Below are 20959 nucleotides of genomic sequence, written 5' to 3' on the forward strand. Positions count from 1 at the left end.
GTGCATTAATTAATGTATTACCTTGCACTGCCAACCTATTCAAATGGATAGACTGGCCTAACACACAAATACAAGGTCATTGAATACATTGAATACGTTACCGAGCCCATAGGTGTAAAATGGTCTTAAGTAGTGATCCACCAATATTGTTTTTTTATTGCCAATACCTATATTTTGGCCATTGCATATCGGTATCGGATGATATCTGCCGATATTTTCGGACATTTGAAAAAAAAATGTTTTTTAATTTTTTTTTACAGGTACTCTTATGGAGGGATCTGGGGGTCTAAAAGACCCCCCAAACCCCTCCTCTGCACTTAAAAGCATTCAAAACGCCCAGTTTGACTGTTTTGAATGCTGTAATTTTTTAAAATTTGGTGCTGAGTACCCAGAAGTGATGTCATGACATTACTTCCGGGTTTTTACAAGGAGACCCGATCAGAGCCGAATGCGGCTTTGATCCGCTTTTCTCTTCGGCGGCGGTGCAGGATGGTTGCCCGGGTCTCCCGGTGGGACGGGAGACCCGGGTGAGCCGCGGAAGGCAGTGGGAGGGGGGGGTGCTCCCTCCCGCTCCTTGTAATGACAGCCGAGCGGGTTCTCAGCCGCATTGGTTGTCATTGCAAGACAGCTGACCGTCGGCTATGGACGCCGGTACCGGGGTGATGGCTCTAGCTGCAGGCATCACTCCAGTACAGCACTGTCCTGAAATATAAGCAATATCGGTAACCGGTATCGGGGAAAGTGCAGATCGGCCCTCGATATATCGGCTTTGCCGATAATCAGTTGATCCCTAGTCTTAAGGCCAAAAAATAGTGATGTGATCATTTCAGCTAGACTTTTAAATGTACAACTAATAATGCCTCCCTAATGTTAGCTGGGTTACATATAAAGAACATATGGCATAAAAATAAGCAACTGGAATCTAATGTCAATATCAACAGAACAACAGAAAGAAAGACAGCAGAAATATTGCAGTATAGACATGCCCTTTCTGATCCTTCTTGTGTCAATCTTAAATCTATACAAAAAAAAAATAAAAAATGTTATCCTATCCTTCCATTCTATTGTCTCTGCTGGCCTTTCTAGACAAATAAACTTGCTTAACCTGCAACCATTGAATTGTTTTATGCTCCAGCAAACAGGTTCCACTGGTATTTACACTATAGCTATTGTCGTAACCCATTTCACCTGACTAGTTGGAAAAGGACGAGCCAAGCTGAAGAACTTCATGGTAAGTCTCAAAGTTCCTTCTCCAAGGACTTTTCTTTATTCTGATTTACAGATGTATATCCAGCATTGCACGTTTTATACAATTATCCTTTATTTGTATTTAACAAATGTGATGCTGGGGGTGGCGGAGGGGGTGGTACGGCGAGGTGGGACTTGTGATATGTAGAAGTATATGGTGAGCTACCATTCTGTAAATTGTCTGTATGCATTCTTGTGCTGATTTGTAACACTGGCAATGGACTGTCGTTATTTTTGTTGAAAATGCTTCAATAAAGTGTTTTGTTTGGATGCTAGCTGCTATTCTAAATATTCTATGCAGACATGTCAAATCACCCGGTGTGACCGGGGGGCTAAAACCTGAAAGCCGATTCGTTTCTTTGCAGAGCTGCACCAAATTTTGGACTCTCCAGTTTTATTATATCCCCCCTTTAGTGTCTCTCAGGTACTGCATACAACTAATAGCATATTTATGCCCCGTACACGTTCCGATAATCGCACGATTAAACTCGCTTACGACTTTATCGCACGATAATCTGATCGTTAGTACACAGCTGATCACGACAGATGGTCCAACAAAATCTGAAGGGACAAACAGGAAAACTTCTGTCGTATGATAGCTTAGCAAACGACAATTGTTTCATCAGTACAGTATGTGTCCGCTAAAAATCGATCGACAAATACCACACATGATCGGAAACAGGAAAATAACGCAGGGGTCACACATATATATGACATCATTTTTGAAAAGTAGCTAAGCAAACAAACTTTTTCAGAGAATCGTACAAACAAGATCTGATGGTAAGTACGAGTTGGTTTCGATTTTAGTGCCATGCAACAATTTACGAAAGATGAGTCGTACGATTATCGGAACGTGTGTACGGGGCATTACAATACAGGTAGTCCCCGGGTTACAAACAAGATAGGGACTGTAGGTTTGTTCTTAAGTCGAATTTGTTTGTAAGTCGGAACAGGTACATTTTTTAAGTGTAGCCCCAGCCACAAAAATTATTTTTAAGTTTATTGGATAGCATAGGGAAGGGTTGACACCCCTGTACCATTTGTTTTGCTGTCTGTACCCCTGTTGTGAAGATTTTTGTCCCTATGACAACTGGATTTTGAAAATTTTGGGTTGTTGTGGAAACAAGGATTAGTGATAAAGCTTCAGTGAAGACACCTTTTTCCCATGATAACTCTTACAGGAGTGAATTTCCTTTTCTAGGGGGAGATTTCTCCTCACTTCCTGTTGTCTCCCTCCGTTTGTAAGTAGGAGTCGTTTGCAAGTCGGGTGTTTGTAACCCGGGAACTGCCTGTAGTTTTCAATATTCTATGTTCTAATTCTACAGTGGAAGACAAGGTATCTAGCAGTTTCTCACAGTATAGCTTGATAAAGCTGTTTCAATAACCTTTTTTTTTGTAACTATTGCCTCGTACACATGATCGGATAATAGTAAGGAAAAAAAAACCCTTTTGAATTGATCGCGCGATAATGTGATCGTTAGTACACAGCTTTCGATAGCTGATCATTACATTTCGTCCAACAAAATCTGATGGGACAAACATGAAAACATTTGTTGTACGATAGCCTAGCGAACGACAATCGTTTAATCAGTACAGTATGCGTCTGCTAAAAATCGTTAGACAAAGACCGCGCATGATCATCAGACGCATACTGTACTGATTAAACGATTGTCGTTCGCTAGGCTATCGTACAACAAACGTTTTCATGTTTGTCCCATCAGATTTTGTTGGACGAAATGTAATGATCGGCTATCGAAACACTAAAATAACCCGGAAAAAGCCTGGCTGCCATTGTTTTTGTTTTGCACTATTCAATACGTAACTACGCATCAAGGAACCTTTTCCAGAATGGTACAAATAAAATCATGCATTTAGTAGGCATTGTTGAAATCGATACTAGTATCATGCAACAAAATGCGAACGATAAGTCGTTCTATTATCTGATTGTATTTTCAACACTTGTTGTTTACAAGTTAATTTTTGCTAGAAGCTATTTTTTGCTAGAAAATTACTTAGAACCCCTAGACATTATATATACAGTATTTTTTTAGCAATTTTTTTAGTCATGCGGAACTTGCGCTGCAGTCTTTCAAACACAATTTGTTTGGAAAAAATACATTTCACTGAATTTAAAAAAAAAAAAACTAAACAGTAAAGTTAGCCCAATTTTTTGTATATTGTGAAAGATGATGTCACATTGAGTAAATAGATACCTAACATGTTGCAGTTTAAAATTGCGCACACTCGTGGAATGGCGACAAACTGCGGTACTTAAAAATATCCATAGTTGACGCTTTAAAAAATGTTAACAGTTACCAGTTTAAAGTTACAGAGGAAGTCTTTTTCTAGAATTATTTCTCTCACTCTGAAGATCACGGCGATACCTCACATGTGTGATTTAAACATGGTTTTAATTTGCGGGCACAACTTACATATGCGTTTTCTTTGGTACGTGAGCTCATGGGAACGGGGTGCATTTTAAAGAATTTTTTTTTTCCTATTTATTTTATTTTATTTTTTTATTTTTAACACTGTTTTAAAAAAAATCTGATCACATTTATTGCTGTCACAAGGAATGTAAACATCCCTTTTGACAGTAATATGCAGTGACAGGTACTATTTTTGGAGGGACCCCAGACCCCTCCACTGCACTTCAAAGTATTCAAAATGCCAAAATCTGCATTTTTGAATACTGACATTTTTTTTATAATCGGCGCCATTGGCAACCAAGTAAACCGGAAGTGACGCCATGACGTCGCTTCCGGGATACATGAAAAGACCAAAGACCTGAACGAAGCTGGATCTGGCTTCATTTGGGACTCGAACCAGTCGGCGGTGGGATGGGAGACCCAGGCAGAGCCAAGAAGGCGGCGGGGGGGGGGGGGGGTTAACATTTATACGTCAGTTTGCAAGAAGTGTTTAAATCAGGACTTCAGCCAAACGTTGTTGTTGTTTTTTTTGTTTTGTTTTTTATAGTTAATCTGGCTTTACACTTTTTTTTGTGATTTTGTATTTTTTGTTGTATTTTTTTAATGCATTTTTAGGTTTGAGTGATTTTTGGAAAGCTGGTTATTAGAAGAAAAAGATGGTTGTTAAGACACAAAATTGCACAAAAAAAAAATATTCAAACCTCCAGTGCTGCTAATTTCTCTCTATAAATAATTAGGGCAGCTGTCCACCAATATTGGGGGAGATTTTGCCCCTTAACACTAGTGTGACTTCTGATTGGCACAGAATCGCATGACAAGGAAAATCGCTTGTTTTCAATAGTGCCCTGCAATTTCAGCCCCGTAGACTTCTATGGTAAATACCCACTTACTAAAACTGGAGCAGAAAAAATGTAGTGCAGCGGTGCATAGTAACCAATCATCTTCTAGGTTTGAGGGCCAGATCACACCATAGAAACACAGTGCAGGTGCGTCCTGGATGCTTTTCTGCATGTGTGTTTTTGATGCATTCCAGTGCATTTTTCCCCCCTCTTTTTTCTAAACCCTTAATAAGGACATGAGTGTTGTAGTGCATGTGGTGTTAACTGACCCTTAGCCCTGGTTTACATTGCTGCTACTTTAAAATCGTGGCAACTTCACTTGAATTAGCACAATTTCATAGTAGCAGACCAGTGCAATTTCAGCTGCTACTTGAAAGACATCTGTGCGGCTTCATGCACAGATGTCTATTGAAGTCGCACCTGAAACTGGCAAAGGTAGTGCAGGAAATTCTTTTGTAAATTGGTGTGGCACCGCAAAGTCAGCTTCACACAGATTGGAAAAGTGCCATTGCCAACAATAGGCTGTGACTTATCCTGCGATTTGACCTGTCAAATCACATGACAAATTGCTCCAATGTGAACGATGTGCGTATATATATATATATATATATATATATATATATATATTCTTTCATTGATATTACTACAGTTTGTACTATACGGCTCCCTTAATTGATGTGTGCCACTGCCAAGCACTCATAAAAGAGCATTAGGAGCCTGGCAATGATGTTATATTGATGGTAATAAAAGTATGCAGTTCTTCAACTGATTCATCTGATTTGTTCTCATCTTCAGAACACCTGCTTGTACAATCACAATGTTGGGGACGGACAACACCCTGAGATCTGGCCATTTGCTCCTTTTGCTGCTTGTAGCCAGCTCAATATTACTGGGAATTAGCTATATGAATGAGATGTATCAAAGGATTCAGCTTCAGGTATGATATTATAAAAATATATTTTGATCATAAAATTATGCATTTGTCTTTCCATCAACTAGAATACATTTCTGTATGGATTTGCCTTTTTCTATTAGACATGATAGAAGACTTGTTTCACTCTGCAGGCTCCATTTTTGATGCTCAGATGTTGTCTACTGTTGTCTAGCACCCACTTTGGAGCTCATCACTTAGTACTGTATGTGCTGATGCAGTAGGGCTAAGCTCCACATTCATATCAATGTATGTATAAGCTAATTCCACTTTTATGATCATGTTTCATGGTACATTCATATTTAGGGTGTAACATGAAACATGATTAGAGTCCACAGCCCCCCACCACCCAAATGCTCCTCCACTTACAGAATCTGGGGGGGGGGGGGGGTCTTCTCCTTTCATTTGAATTTACACCTCAAATTTGAATTTGTGACATCACTACTTTTGTAGTTTATTGATACTTCCTCCAGCTCCGTAATTAAAGGTCAGTACCTCGATATGGACCTGAACTAGAGGAATAGTCTGCAGAAGTCCGAGCACTGCACCCGGGATCCACTGATCATGGTTGCAATGATTTGCAGGCTCAAATGCAAATTAAGGGGTCCGTATGTGCCTTAATTTGTAATTAAGGCACATACGGACCATTCATTTCATCAGTTCAGTCACTTTTTGTCGTCAGTTTTTTTTTCAGTCAATATCAGTTTCACATCTGTTTTTCATCCATTGTCATCAGTTTTTCATCCGTTCTCATTCATTTCGTATCTGTTTTTATAAATTTTTCATCCGTTGTCATCCATTTTTTATCCGTTTTTTACCCGTTGTCATCAGTTTTTCATCTGTTTTTCATCCGTTTTACATCTGTTGTCATTCGTTTTTATCTGTTTTATCCATTGTCATCCATTTTTCATCTGTTTGTCATTTGTTTTTCATCCATTGTCATCAGTTTTTCATCCATTTTTCATCCGTTTTTCATCCGTTTTTATGCATTGTCATTGTTTTTCATCCGAACTGTTTTTTTAACGGATTAAAAAATAGGGCTTTCATACGTTCACAAAAATGAATCTTGATGGAAGCGGATGAAAACGTATATAAATAAATGATCATCCATCTACATTCGTTTTTCCATAGGAATGCATTGATGTCCATTTTTCATCCGTCAATGCCTAATTCTTTGCAAATGGTGGAATTCTCCATGAAACTGGAAGTGAATGCAAACAATTAAATTCACAGCTGAAATATGCAAGAGTGAGATGTCTAACCTGACAAAAAAATATGCAATTTGGTTCAGATAGCTTTCTAATCCAAACATCCCTGCCAAATCTAAGAAAAAAGTATAATATTTGCCCTAGTATTTAAATAATATGTGAAATATCAAGTCGGCATCTTTTTACTTTCTTTTGCTCCCCTACCACTCAGTCCATTGTCAGAAACAAAGATAAAACCCCCTGTGTAGGTTCCAAATCACAATCACAAGGCCATACATGGATTGAAATTTGGCTCAGCAGGGATCAGACAAATTTTGATCCACGTATGGGCAGGGTGGTTGTACAGAAGTCAATCTACCAAAATGTATTTCTGTACAACTGCACTGTCAAATTTTTGCAGCTCAATCTCCACCGCCAGCTATAGCAGGTAGCTCTAATCAATGTATTCTGACAGCGGGGATGTTTCCCTGCTGTCAGAATACAAAAACACTGTGGGAGGACTCCCCCGTCCACAAAAGGTAGTCTCCCTACCCCCATTTGACATGTTTTGACAATTGCTTTTATGTGGGAGAAATTGGAGCACATGTTCCCCCCATACCCAGAAGTATTAGGTATGACATGCATCTCTAAGTGAACGGGTTAGGAGCAGGGCAAAAAGAAGCTAAAATAAGCCTCTACAGGGGATATGTATTTCTTCCTTTCCCCTACATAGGCAAATCACAGGTTTACCTTAAAATGAGACCTAGTCAAGTTAAAGAAAAGACACGTTGCCTTTTAACTAAAGGAGTAACATATAAAAAAAGCTTTATAAGAATGCACAGTTTTGTTGGAAGTTAAGAATTAGGAAAACATTTATTGAAAAATGTAAGATTATAGGTGAATTTACATAAATTAGATTATTCATTTTAGTAAAGTTTGTAACCAGAAGGACATGATCTTCCTTAGGACTAACCAGATAAACAATAATGCTGTTAATGACCCTTGGTTTAGTTCTAGCTGACAGATATTTCACAGGGCTTGGTTAAGTGGAGTAACCAGATTGCGAGCTTTCACCGCCTCTCATAATGTTAAGACTAAAACAAGGAAGTTCAAAGTTTAACCAGAAAAAAGAAAACCAGGAAGTCAAATAGAAATTCAAGAACATACGCATATTAATGAGGGGGGTAGTCATAGCAAACTATGCAGTTGTCAAAGGAAGAATATGGTCGTTTTTTAAAGCAGAGTTCCGGACATTTTTCTCAATAAAATTACCCCCTGACAGTCCCTGCTCGTTCTTTACCAATTGGCTGTACTCAAAAGTGTCCCCTTTTTGTTAGTTGATTGTGGGCATCTGAAGCCCACTGGGTCTCTCTTACGGGATTTGGTGCATGCTGGTTACCCAGCATGCACCTCCTGATCTCGAGCATGTGCAGTGGGAAGGAAGATGCTAGCTGCGGGGGATGCCCATTGAATCCTGGAATTGATGGCACAGGACACAGGAGTAGATTCAAGAGAGGAATTGTCGTATCTCGGCGCAGTGAGGTACAATGGAAGTATAGCTTGAAGACATCAAAAAAGGTACAAAGCGACAAAAAAAAAAAAAAAGTTATATCCAAAAAACGAATGGATGTGGGGTCCTCTATTATTCAACACATAGTTGCATTTTAGCCTGGAACTCCACTTTAATGTTTATTACATGTACATTTAAAAAATTATTATTTGCTTAATATATACATTACATAGTTATGTGACTGTGACTCCAGCACTTGAGGTAACAGCCATTCTTCCACTCACTGACCAGTAATAGTGGGGCATCTTTTACCTGACTGACTGGGTTCTCTTTTTCTAACTAACAACCAACACTATGGAATTCTTTTCCTTGCTGACCACTGACTCTGGGGCATTCTTCCTCTTGCTGAACCATAACTCTGAAGCTTTCTTCCTCCCACTGATCACTGCTGCTGGGACCTGTTTTTCCTACCACTGACCACCAACGTAAGGGGCACTCTGTATTCTGTGCTGTACTTTACATATTCTTGACCCTTACTCCACGTACCAGGCTAGAGGTGGAAATAAAAAGATGCTCCTCTTACACCTCTGGTCCAAACACCCTTGGAATGTTAATAGGAAATGAAAGGGCACATAGTGGTATATGTGTTGAGAGTTTAAACAGAGGTGCTCACGTCTCAAAGATAACTTGGCAGGGAGGTGATCAGGCAGACTGCAACAGAGATCACCAAGAATGCAGGTGAGGGTGCCACCAAGGAGCGGACTCAAAAAGCAGCTGGAAGAAGCACCAGAACCTAAGACAAGCTGGCAGCAGGGTTTAAGACAGACCAGGATTGGCAACCAGGAAAACAGATAGCAGACAGCACAGGAGACTGATGGTCAGAAAGCAGACTGAGGTCACAGGAAATCAGTAGAATTGTGAGTGAGAGCAATAATTCTAGAAACATATTTCATAGTTAATTCTAAACTGATGTCCTGTACAGGCTTTTAAATTGTCACCCCTAAAGTATTAAACCCTTTTCTTTTTTGATCAGTATGATCAGAGTTGTAATCAATCAGATGATAGGGTTCTGTGTTATAACTATTACAAAGAGTCCCATAAGGGTTGCTTTACTGTTTAATTAAAAAAAAAAAAAACCCTAGTTTTTTAAAACAAAGGGTGAAAAAAATTAATTTTAATGGGGATTTCCTCTCATCCAGACTCTCCATCCCCACTGTCTTTAAGGCTCTGTTCACACCATGACCTCCCAGATCGTGGGCGGAATCGGCACGATTCTGCCTATGAATCTGAATCGGCACAAAACACAGGATGCTATTGCGATCCCTGTTACTTTCAATGGCATCACAATTGCACGATATTATCGCGATTGTTGCCCAACAATCGCTGTAATATTGCGAAAAGTCGTAGTGCACCTGTCACCAAAAAGAAGTTCCACAACAGGCTTTCCACAATTCTGTTTGCGTGATTTTAACGTAATTCCCTGGGCGACAATCGTGGCAAAATCGCAATTAGGGTGCCATTGAAAGTAACGGGGATTGCAAACGAATCTGTTCAGTCAGATGAATCGAATCATCCAGTTCAATAAAAATAATTGATTCAAAAGAACAATTCGCTCATGAACTGGACATCACTACACCCTAGTCCTGTTTCTTCCCACGGCCCCAGAGCTGAGCAGATGGAGCTCAGAGCCACATTCTGGTGAGAACAATGTGTTTGGGTGTCAGGAGGACTAAAACCCGGACACATGATTCAAAATCCAGACTGTCCGAGTAATCACCGGACAGGTTGCAACCCTACCGTCCAGCAACTTCCTACACTGAACAAGATTATAAATGCAATACTTTTGTTTTTGCCCCCATTTTTCATGAGCTAAACTCAAAGATCTAAGACTTCTATGTACACAAAGGGCCTATTTCTCTCAAATATCTGTCTAAATCTGTGTTAGTGAGCACTTCTCCTTTGCCGATATAATCCATCCACCTCACAGGTGTGGCATATCAAGATGCTGATTAGACAGCATGATTATTGCACAGGTGTGCCTTAGGCTGGTCACAATAAAAGGCCACTCTAAAATGTGCAGTTTTATCACACAGCCCAATGCCACAGATGTCGCAGGTTTTGAGGGAGCGTGCAATTGGCATGCTGACTGCAGGAATGTCCATCAGAGCTGTTACCCGTGAATTGAATATTCATTTCTCTACCATAAGCCGTCTCCAAAGGCGTTTCAGAGAATTTGGCAACTGGCCTCACAACCGCAGACCATGTGTAACCACACCAGTCCAGGACCTCCATATCCAGCCTCTTCACCTCCAAGATCGTCTGAGACCAGCCACCCGGACAGCTGCTGCAACAATCGGTTTGCATAACCAAAGAATTTCTGCGCAAACTGTCAGAAACCGTCTCAGGGAAGCTCATCTGCATGCTCCTCGTCCTCATCGTGGTCTCGACCTGACTGCAGTTCATTGTCGTAACCGACTTGAGTGGGCAAATGCTCACATTCAATGGCGTCTGGAATTCATCTGTGAAGAGAACACCTCTCCAAAGTGCCAGTTTTCTTAGATCTTTGAGATCAGCTCATGAAAAATGGGGGCAAAAAAAAGTGTTGCGTTTATAATTTTGTTCAGTATAGTTAAGTACTTCCTGAAATTGGTGCCAAGATTGGAATAAGGCTCTTGTAAATTGTGAATTAGTCACCTCTCACAAATGGGGAAGCACATACAACTGACTGGCCAAAACCCTTGCCCAGAAAGTTCTTATGAAGCCACCCTGACACTTACACTTTTTATGCTGTGTTGCATGGTACATACTTCCCAGCACCAAAGTCCACAGATCTATTAACCACTTCTGGCCCCGAAGATTTTCCCCCTTAATGACCAGGCCATATTTTGCGATTTGGCACTGCATTATTTTAATGCGCAGTCGTGCGGCGCTGTACCCAAATATGTCCTTTTTTTCCCCACAAATAGAGCTTTCTTTTCTTTTGGTGGTATTTGATCACCTCTGCGATTTTTATTTTTTGTGCTATAAACAAAAAAAAGAGCGACAATTCTGAAAAAAAACAATATTTTTCACTTTTTGCTGTATAACATTCTCAAAAAAAATAAATAAAAAATCTATTTTTTTTTTTTTACATTTTAGGCCAATTTGTTTTCTGCTACAAATTAAAAAAAAAAAATCGCAATAAGCGTATTTTGATTGGTTTGCGCAAAAGTTGTCGCTTCTACTGACAGGAAAGATTTATGTAATTTTTATTGTTTTTTTTTTTTTTTACTAGTAATGGTGGCGATCTGCGATTTTTAGCTGGACTGCGACATTGCGGTGAACAGATCAGACCCCTAACTGACATTTTTGACACTCTTGGGGGGACCAGTGACATTACTACAGTGATAAAAATATGCACTGTTACTGTAATAATGACACTGGCAGGGAAGGGGTTAACACTGTGGGTGATCAAGGGGTTAAATGTAAGCCTAGGGGAGTGATTCTAACTGTATGGGGACTGGGCTTGTGAAATTATCACAGAGACCTGTGATCCTATATAGAAGGATCACAGGAGCTCTGTGATCATTCCAGAGAGAAGAACAGTCAGCTGTGTTTACAACAGCTGACCGCTCTTCTCTCTCAGCGCGGAGCGATAGCAGGTTGCAGGCGGCAATCGGAGCCGCCTGCCCCATGCATCGGAGTAAATATATAATGCACTGATACATGATAATATATACATCAAGAACAAATACATGATTGGTATAAATATGATGAACAAAACAACTTGGCATCCTAAAACTTTCACGGAACCCTGTCCGCTTCTTCAGGAGTGTGATGCAAAAAGAGATCTAAAAATCTAAATGAATATGAACATGTATGAAAATAATGAATAGTTCCAAAAAAGGAAAAAAAAAAAATTCTAAAAATTTACTAAAGGCAAATCAACTGTACATTTTGCAAGGGAAGTTGAACTTTGCAAGGGAAATATCTTAGAGCTTAATATTGCCTCGTTTCCACTGAGCGGATCGATTCGGGTCAGTTCGGTACGGTACGCTAATTTGAGTGTTTCCATTATGAATGTGGCCCATACAACCGAACCAAACCGCACCATTCCTGGTCCTGCTTCAGATGTAGGGCCATAGGAAATGGTACGGTATGGTTAGGGCGGAGCTACTGGCGTCACACGATAGATTCCACTGATTGGCGGACAGGAAAACTTCAATGCTCAAGTCAAATGAAAGAGCAAAACAAACACCTCATTTGGTGTAAACCCTGCATGGTCCCTGGTGGCCCGATTTGCAGTGGAAACGCTCACCTGAATAGACCGGACCATTGTAACCATTCCAAACTGTACCGACCCGAACCGTTCCGCTCAGTGGAAATGAGGCATATATGAGGTGAAGCTCTGCTGACTTCTATTATCCAATCATGTGCAAGTAAAAATGCTCTTTTTTTTTTTGGTTGTACGTGATTGCGTATTCTTTGCAAAGTACATTTTCATCACATTCACCAAACTCTGGGGGGAAATTCCTTTGCAAAGTACAACTTCTCTTGAAATGTGAACAGTCTATTTGCCTGAATAAGTCAACCCCATAGACACAGAAGGGTGATTTACTAAAACTTGAGAGTGCAAAATTTGGTGCAGCTCTGCATAGAAACCAATCAGCTTCTAACTTCCGCTTGTTCAATTAGGTTTTTAAGCTTTGGTTTCCATGCAGAGCTGCACCAGATTCTGCACTCTCCAGTTTTAGTAAATCAACCCCAAAGAATTTTTGTTCAACTGCAATGAATTTTCATTCAATTGCCATATGAATTTATAGAATTTCTATGTTGGATTTTGGATCCTGTACAATAGTATACGAATACAATACCAACAAGTTTTCCTGACTGAGGACCATGTTAACTGTTAGAACTGTGTTTGCTCAGATAAGAAACAACAAACATTTTTCCATCCTGATCCTTCAAATGTTCTTCTCCATGCAATTGCAACTGAACATCAGTTTTTGCCCATTAACTATTAGGAAATCCAGCAAACATTTTAAACATTTTCAAAAGAAATTCTACCGGTGTTTGGCACCTCTTCCTAGCTCACGTGTACAGAGGAAGATCCTCCTTGTGAAGACAAGATAATTCAGTGGACGTCCATGGGGGACTCAGGCATCAATTCAGACATATAAAGGTCACCAGTAAAGGTGAAGCAATTATACAAACGATCACCAGCACTCCAAGAAATGTGTTCAGAGGCCTGACCCTTACCTGTATTATCCACTAAGCTAAAGTGAGGCTACAGTTATAATAACCTCTGTCTTTTACCCATTATATAGCTGTATCTGAGCTGTATATGAGTTTCTGAACTTTTTACATTACCAGAGATATAGCCTAGCCAATTTAGGGAATTCATTTACCATCTACATTTATCTATATATTTTTTCCATTGCAATCATTACTCTAGCATAGGGAATCATGCTACAGCAGCCTCCTTTACATTTGGCAACTCTTGTAAAATGCGACGCTTCATTTTTTTAATATGGACAGTGCTAAAAACTTTGCACAAGTTCCCACAAACATTGTCTAAGATACATACTGCGAGAATATACACAAAGACACACAGTTAACACATAAAAAAGAATACAAAAAGAAGGGGGTTTGGGGGGAAAAAAATGAAGGGCAGGTCATAAAATGTACCTGACATTCATTTATGGGGAAGTGGCATGACAGTTCTTTTAAAAAAAAAAAAAAAAATATAGAAGGCTGTTATTGGTCATTAAATGGACAATATAATTGGTCATTATAACTCTAGGTTGATTGGTTAATATGTCTAGTATTTTATTGGTTAATGTTATTACCTTACCTGGGATTGGTACAAATTGTATAAGAAAGTCACCTAGAGTTGTTGAATCTCCCCTATATAAGAGAGGAAGTTAAGGCTCCATGTACACGGGACGCTGGAAATGGCCGTTTAGGAGCAGTTGGGCGTTTTTTTCAGAAGCCCCTGAACCCATCTACATTTTATCTTATCTGTCCATGTACACCAGGTCGTTTACAGTCATTTGCAGGCAGTTGCGTTCAGGGACTGTTTTTAGAACGCAATTATTTGCGTTCGAACGTGTGTTTCCCGGCGTTTCAAACGCACAAACGCGTCCGAACGCGTCTGAATGCGATGACCCGCGTTTAGCGTTCGCGTTTTTCCATTTTAAAGGGGAATAATTTTTTTGACCTCTAGGAACGCTTCTAAACGCAAACGCCCGCAAACGCTGCTAAACGCCCGCTAAACGCGGGTACAAACGCAACTGAACGGACGTTTCAAACGTCCTAAAAATTCCAGCATTCAAAGGGACTTTTAACAACGTCCCGTGTACATGGAGCCTTAAGGTTAAAATTCAGTCAGCGGGAGCAACATACAGAAGTACAAAAGTTTCGTCCCTCCCGCCCGCCCTGTATCTGTTTATCACGGTCTTCGTATTTTGTGGGATGTTTTTCATTTGTTGGTGTAGTCTGAGCTTTTGGGCTAGACTACAGTATTTATGTATATGTTTAATAATTTAAAAGTGGTTAGTTTGGGCTTTAGGGCCAAGCTATACTATGTTTTTTATATATTCCCACTAATATTTTGAAAATTTTATTAAAAGGCCGTGGCCGTTTTTATCAATGAAAGTTTTAGTGTCAGTGTATTTATTTTTAAAGTAATATTAATTCCATATGTATTTTTAGATATTTATTTACCCCCTTTTTCCTTGAGTTCTGCCTACGGCACCAAAACCAATATCCCATATTTATGCATAAACCCAGGCCAATTTTCAGCTTTCAGCATTGTTACACTTTGAAGGACCATTGCGTGGTCATGCAACACGGCACCCATATGAATTTTTTATCATTTTCTTTTCACAAAAATAGAGCTTTCTTTAGGTGGTATTTAATCACTGCTGGGTTTTTTTTTTTTTACTAAACAAACAAAAAAAGACCTGAAAAAAAAAATTATGTTAAAACTGTTCTGTTATAAAATTTTGCAAACAGGTAATTATTCTCCTTCACTGATGTGCACTGATAAACACTGATAACCAGCACTGATGAGGTGGCACTGGTGGGCACTGTTGAGTAGGCACTGACAAGCCTTCACTGATAGGCGGCATTGATGGGCACTGATAGTTGGCACTGATGGGCATTAATATTCAGCACTGAAGAGCAATTATAAACTACACTGTTGGGCACGGATAGGCAGCACTGGTAGGTGGCACTGATGGGCACTGATAGACGGCACTGATGGGGAGGCGACAATAATGGGCACCGATTGGCAGCACTGATGGACAGCACCGATGGGCACTTGTGGGGCTGCACTGATAATCAGGACACTGATGATCGGAGCTCTTATGATCAGTGTAGATGTCCCCTTTCACACCTGCTTGTTACTGCCTCTCCTCTTGATAAATGGCAAGTGTGTTTACATCGTAATCAGCTGTGATTGGACACAGCTGATCAGGTGGTTACAGGCCGCTGTGATTGGCCCTTTACCCCAACCTGTGACCACAGAGTGTGCCAGGTGTGTGCCGCAGTGGGCATGTGTGGGGGGGGGGGCGCAGTTCTAGGAGGACGTCAATAGATGCCCTCCCAGAACTGGACGACTGCACTGTAACCGTCATTCAGATATAGCGCAGTCGACAAGTGGTTAAATTGATATTAAAAGCAAGTTTTTTTGTTTTAAAAAAAAAATAACAAGCATGTTGTACTTACCTGCTCTGTGCAGTGGTTTTGCACAGAAAAGTCCCGATCATCCTCTTCTGGGGTCCCCCACCAGTGCTCCTGGCCTCCCCCGAGCACTCCTGGCCCCTCCCTCCTGCCAAGTGTCCCCAGAGCAAATAGCTTGCTATGGGGGCACCCAAGCAGTCACGCTTCCAAGCCGCTGCTCTGCATTTCTATTCACACACAGAGCCGTGGCTCAGCCTCACCCTGCCCCCTCTCTTTCCTGATTGGTTCACTGGCTGTGATTGACTGTGATCAGTAAAGCAGAGAATTGAACTGATATGTGTGAAAACCTTTATTTAAAGAGTAACTCCACTTTTGTTGAGAAAAAGAAATCTCTCTTGGTGATCTGCGAACGTTGCAAGGATTTTATCAAACTTTGTTGCAGATTCCTACCTTTTGTTATTCTGAAGAAATTGCTGTTTGTTTGTCTGTGTCCAAGTGAATCTGTATGGGAGTAGTTTTATAATTATCAATCTGCTGCTGCACCTGCAGGACTCTAATGAGGAAAGTGATTTCCTATTGGGAGTATTTCAATTACATTTTTGTTGCAGGGGATGCCTGAAATCTGACTTGTAACTTAGCGTAGACTTCTGGGAAAATCAGTGAGCCAATCACACAAGCAGGAAATGTTTCTGTGGGTTCGTTTGTACAGAATACCCCCAGGTAGTCATATTGCTTTGCATTTTACAGAAAATTACAGAGCTGCATATTGAAAAGGGAACGTAATTTTTAATAACATTAAATTACAATATGACTTGTATAGTAATTGTATATACTGTATTATTATTTTCTTATTTGCAAATATTTTTCCCACGAAAATGGAGTTACCTTTTAAGCCAGGGATGTCAAACTCAATTTCATTGTGGGCTGTCCCAGCAGTATGGTTTCCCTCAAAGAGCCAGTTGTATCTGAGGTGCACTACGCCTAGAGTGCAGGGTTCAGCAGTGCACAACGTACAGAGTGCAAAGTTCAGGAGTGCATTATTTTTTCGAGTGCAGAGTTCAGGGATGCGCTACATACTAAGTGCAGAGTTAAGGAGTGCAGTCCCAAGGTGTGCCTTATGCACAGAATGCAGGGTTCAGGGGTGCCCTATGCACAGAGGCTTCTGTGTTTACAAGTGACAACGGGGAGCAGAGAGCCATTAAAGGTCCATAAAGACATGGATGAGCAAGTTTGGATGAACTTGACTGGCCTGCACAGAGTCCTGCCTCAACCCGATAGAACTGCGAGTCAGGTCTGCTTGTCCAACATCAGTGTCTGACCTCACAAATGCGCTTCTGGAAGAATGGTCAAACATTCCCATAGACACAGTCCTAAACCTTGTGTACAGTCTTCCCAGAAGAGTTGAAGCTGTTATAGCTGCAAAGGGTGGGCCAACTCAATATTGAACCTCACGGACTAAGACTGGGATACCTTAAATTTCATGTGCATGTAAAGGCAGGCGTCCCAATACTTTTGACAATATAGTGTATGTGCTCTAAGCATTGTTCATTGCCAGAGGATACTCTGTGTCCATGAATACAGGCTACATCATTTAATCTCAAATACATAGTACTGTCATTAAAAAAATGTACAACATAAAGACCCCTTTCACGCGAACGATCTGATCAGATCTGCCTGTCAGTTTTTTAGGCGGACCTGATCGGATCCTCCATGCATCCATATGGGGCAGCGGATGTCAGCGGTGACATGTCCGCTGACACAAGCTGCCATCCGCATCCGATCCTGTCTGTGAAATCCGGACAGATGGAAACCCTATTTTCCATCCCTCCAGGGAATCGGATGGGATTGGATGAGGGCAGACAGGCGGTCCGCTCTCATCCGATTCCCCATAGAGAGCAGCGGGGTTCTGACACCTCCCTCTCCACACACAGTGCGGAGACGGAGCTGTCATCTGCCTGCTCAGCGGGGATCGGCGGATCGATCCCCCGTTGAGCAACACGGAGTCCGCTGATGGAGCAGACCGTGTGAAAGAGCCCAAAGAAGCACAAAAGACTGCACAGACAGTGGGACATCAGTCTGCAGTATACCACATAGTTCCAGAAGGTATAGAAGATGCCTCATGAAGTTACTGGAGTTAGGGCAATGCTGTCTGACTTGAAGTTTAAATAAGGTAAGTATCATGGTTCACACAATGCTTGAGGTTTTAATTGTATAATAGGTCTCATTCCCTAGCGTGTGTGGAGGGAAACAAGGGAAAACTCAGGGGACATGGATCCCAATATTAAGTGGGATCTGGTTTAACTACAAAACCATAAAAACATGGTATGTAGGGGCAGGGGAGGAAGAAAGAAATACAAAAAAGGCATCTGGGATGGAAATATAAAATTAAGGGGGTATAGGAGGAGTGGACAAAGAAAACAATTCTCTGCTCCATCAACTCCCACCATCCCCAGAACCTCCTTGCCCCAAGGTCGGACCATCAAACATGAAAATAGCAAAAGCAAACATTAGATCCCAGCTTGGTTTAGGTAATTCACCCAGCATCTGTGGTTCCAGGTATTAGGCCTAGGTACTGTGAAGTGCAAGTATATTATTATTATTATTATACAGGATTTATATAGCGCCAACAGTTTGCGCAGCGCTTTACAATGTGAGGGAAGACAATACAGTTACAATACAATTCAAAACAGGAGGAACTAGAGGGCCCTGCTCGTTAGATCTTACAATCTAGAAGGGAGGGTCAAGTGAAACAAAAGGCAATAACTGTGGGGGATGGGCTGATGGAGAAAATGGAGGTATATTTGTTAGGTGTGGGTAGGATAGGCTTCTCTGAAAAGGAGGGTTTTCATAGATCGCCTAAAAGCTAACAGAGTAGGAGATAATCTGACAGATAAGGGTAAGGAGTTCCATAGGATTGGAGAGGCTCTGGAAAAGTCCTGGAGGTGGGCATGGGAGGAGGTGAGGGAGCTAGAGAGCAGGAGGTTTTGAGAGGAATGAAGAGAGCGATTAGGTTGGTATTTTGAGACTAGGCTAGTAATGTAGCTAGGGGCTAAGCTGTGGATTGCTTTATATATAAGCTGTCCATGGCAGCTAGGATTTGTCAATGCATTTTAACATTTCTATTATCTCAATAAAACTACTACACAGTGTTTCTGTGCTTTGGGACACTTTTTTAATACTTTTTTCTCTTTTTCAGACTGACTTGGCCATTGTGCAAAGGCAAACACATCATTCTATATCAGAAAAATCAATTATTCAACACAAGGCAGCCCAATTGGAGTTGAAACTAGAAGGTTCCATCCAGGAAAGGAAGAGGTTAGAAGATATGCATGAGTTTCAATCGCAGCAGCAAAATACAAATTTTGAAAGGGACAAGGTAAATATTTGGAGGACCATAGTCTTTTCAGCTATGTGAACGAGATCAGCTTTAAATAAATCTGTAATAATGGGACCATAAAGGGTGCCATGGCTTTTGTTTCTGAAAATGCTAGTTATCTGGTTTCCATGGTGATTGTCTTGCTTTAATAGTCCAAGTCAATGACATAAACAGGTATGCAGATTTGGGCTTTTCTGTAACTTTCCTGAACAGCGTACTTGTCAGTCAGTGGGCCAGAAGGTTTTGGAGCTTGTGGGTTAGCAATCATAGTCCCACATAAGGTGTGTACTGTATATGTTTATTGTGGTGCTTTGTCATTTATTCTTATTTGTACTCCTGTGCACATATCCCATAAAAAGATATATATAGACGTGAATGTTCTGTTTATTGCAGTGCCCTGTATTGGCACAAATATAGCAAGTGCCATTTCTGGCGCACTGAAGGGCCACCAAATCTTAATGGAATGCCTTAACGCAATGCACATCAACACAAACCCATTAACACTCACATTTTATGGCTTGAATGAGCAATACGTGATAAAAATAGCCAGGTAAATGCTTCAAATTATTTCATTGGAAGTGCTGACAACATTTCTATTCCTATAAATTGAGGAGATTTTCTGATTAGAAAAAAACATTGATAGCAGAAAATGTATAAATTCCAATTTTTTTATAGATTACAGTTCTTCTTTTGTCTATGGAAAGAAGGGAGGATGGTGAGCGCTATAGGGGAAATGAGCCTGATAAGTGAAAAAAAAGGGGGTGGTGTGGGGGGGGGGGGTTTGCAATAGTTCTGAACAAAAGTCAGTGAGACAATGTTAGGAGTAGAAATAAGGTTCAATGCGGTTGGAAAAATCCAAAAACATGGGGTAGATGATTCTTCTTTTGTCTAAATCTGTAATACACAACAATGTGCCTTTTTTCTCCCATAAAGAGTGGGACACCTTTGGATACAGGAACTTTTTTTTTTTTTGGACTTGATGGCCTTCCACGTTTGTCCAAAGAAAAAATTATCTAAAGCAAATCTTAACAATTGTGTCCCCTCTCTCCTAGTGGCATTACTAAGCCTGGGAATCACAAAACAAATAGAAACATGACATCGGTGAGGAAAAAGATAGATGAGTTATGATAAATGTACAATTTGTAGGCATTGTGTCTTTTGATTAGTCAGTTTTCACTCTTTGCTTTCTATATCTTAATAGGGGTCTATAGGAGGAGATCATTGTGTGTGCATGTTGCGCTGTAGGACCAAAGGAACTGAATACAAACTACAAAGCAACGTTGTTTGTACATATTTTTGTATCACTGTTTGTTCTACCTCAATACAAAAAAAAAAAAAACGTTACATTAGACCAGAAAAAATAAATAAAAAATTGTAGAAAAACATTAAACTGTATGTAAACCCAAATGCAAAAAAATGTAACATTGCAGCTTACCTGTCTTTATATGTGGTGGTTGTCTTAGCTTTCTTTTTTCACATCTTTTTTTCTTTACTTTAACCTGGTAATCCTACAATTAAAGTGGTATTAAACCCCCCTTTTTTTACCTTGAACCTACAGGTAAGCCTTTAATAAGACTTATCTGTAGGTACAGTGAAAATCTCCTAAACTTGCACTGTTTAGGAGATATTCGCACTGCATGCAGACGGTGATGTCACTGGCACATGCGCACTGAAGGGATGGCATACCCGTGCCATCCCTTCAGAGCTCTGTGCAACAGTCCATGATTCCCGCGGGCATGAGCAGGGGTGACATCAACTCGGTCAATCAGACGGC

The 20959-nt window shown here is 40.5% G+C and overlaps 1 protein-coding gene across 1 annotated transcript in view; it reads left to right on the plus strand.

Annotated features, from left to right (window-relative positions):
* Nucleotides 1-20959, plus strand: part of LOC309554863 (uncharacterized protein) — an 87357-nt gene that overhangs the window by 32284 nt on the left and 34114 nt on the right. The window contains exons 2-3 of the mRNA XM_082256584.1: nucleotides 5312-5453; nucleotides 19006-19185. Coding sequence (XP_082112710.1) covers nucleotides 5334-5453; nucleotides 19006-19185 — 300 coding nt within the window. The 5' untranslated portion in view covers nucleotides 5312-5333. The remainder of the gene's footprint in view (nucleotides 1-5311; nucleotides 5454-19005; nucleotides 19186-20959) is intronic.

The sequence above is a fragment of the Pelophylax lessonae genome (assembly GCF_965119305.1).
Source record: "Pelophylax lessonae genome assembly, chromosome: 4".
Taxonomy (NCBI): Eukaryota; Metazoa; Chordata; class Amphibia; order Anura; family Ranidae; genus Pelophylax; species Pelophylax lessonae.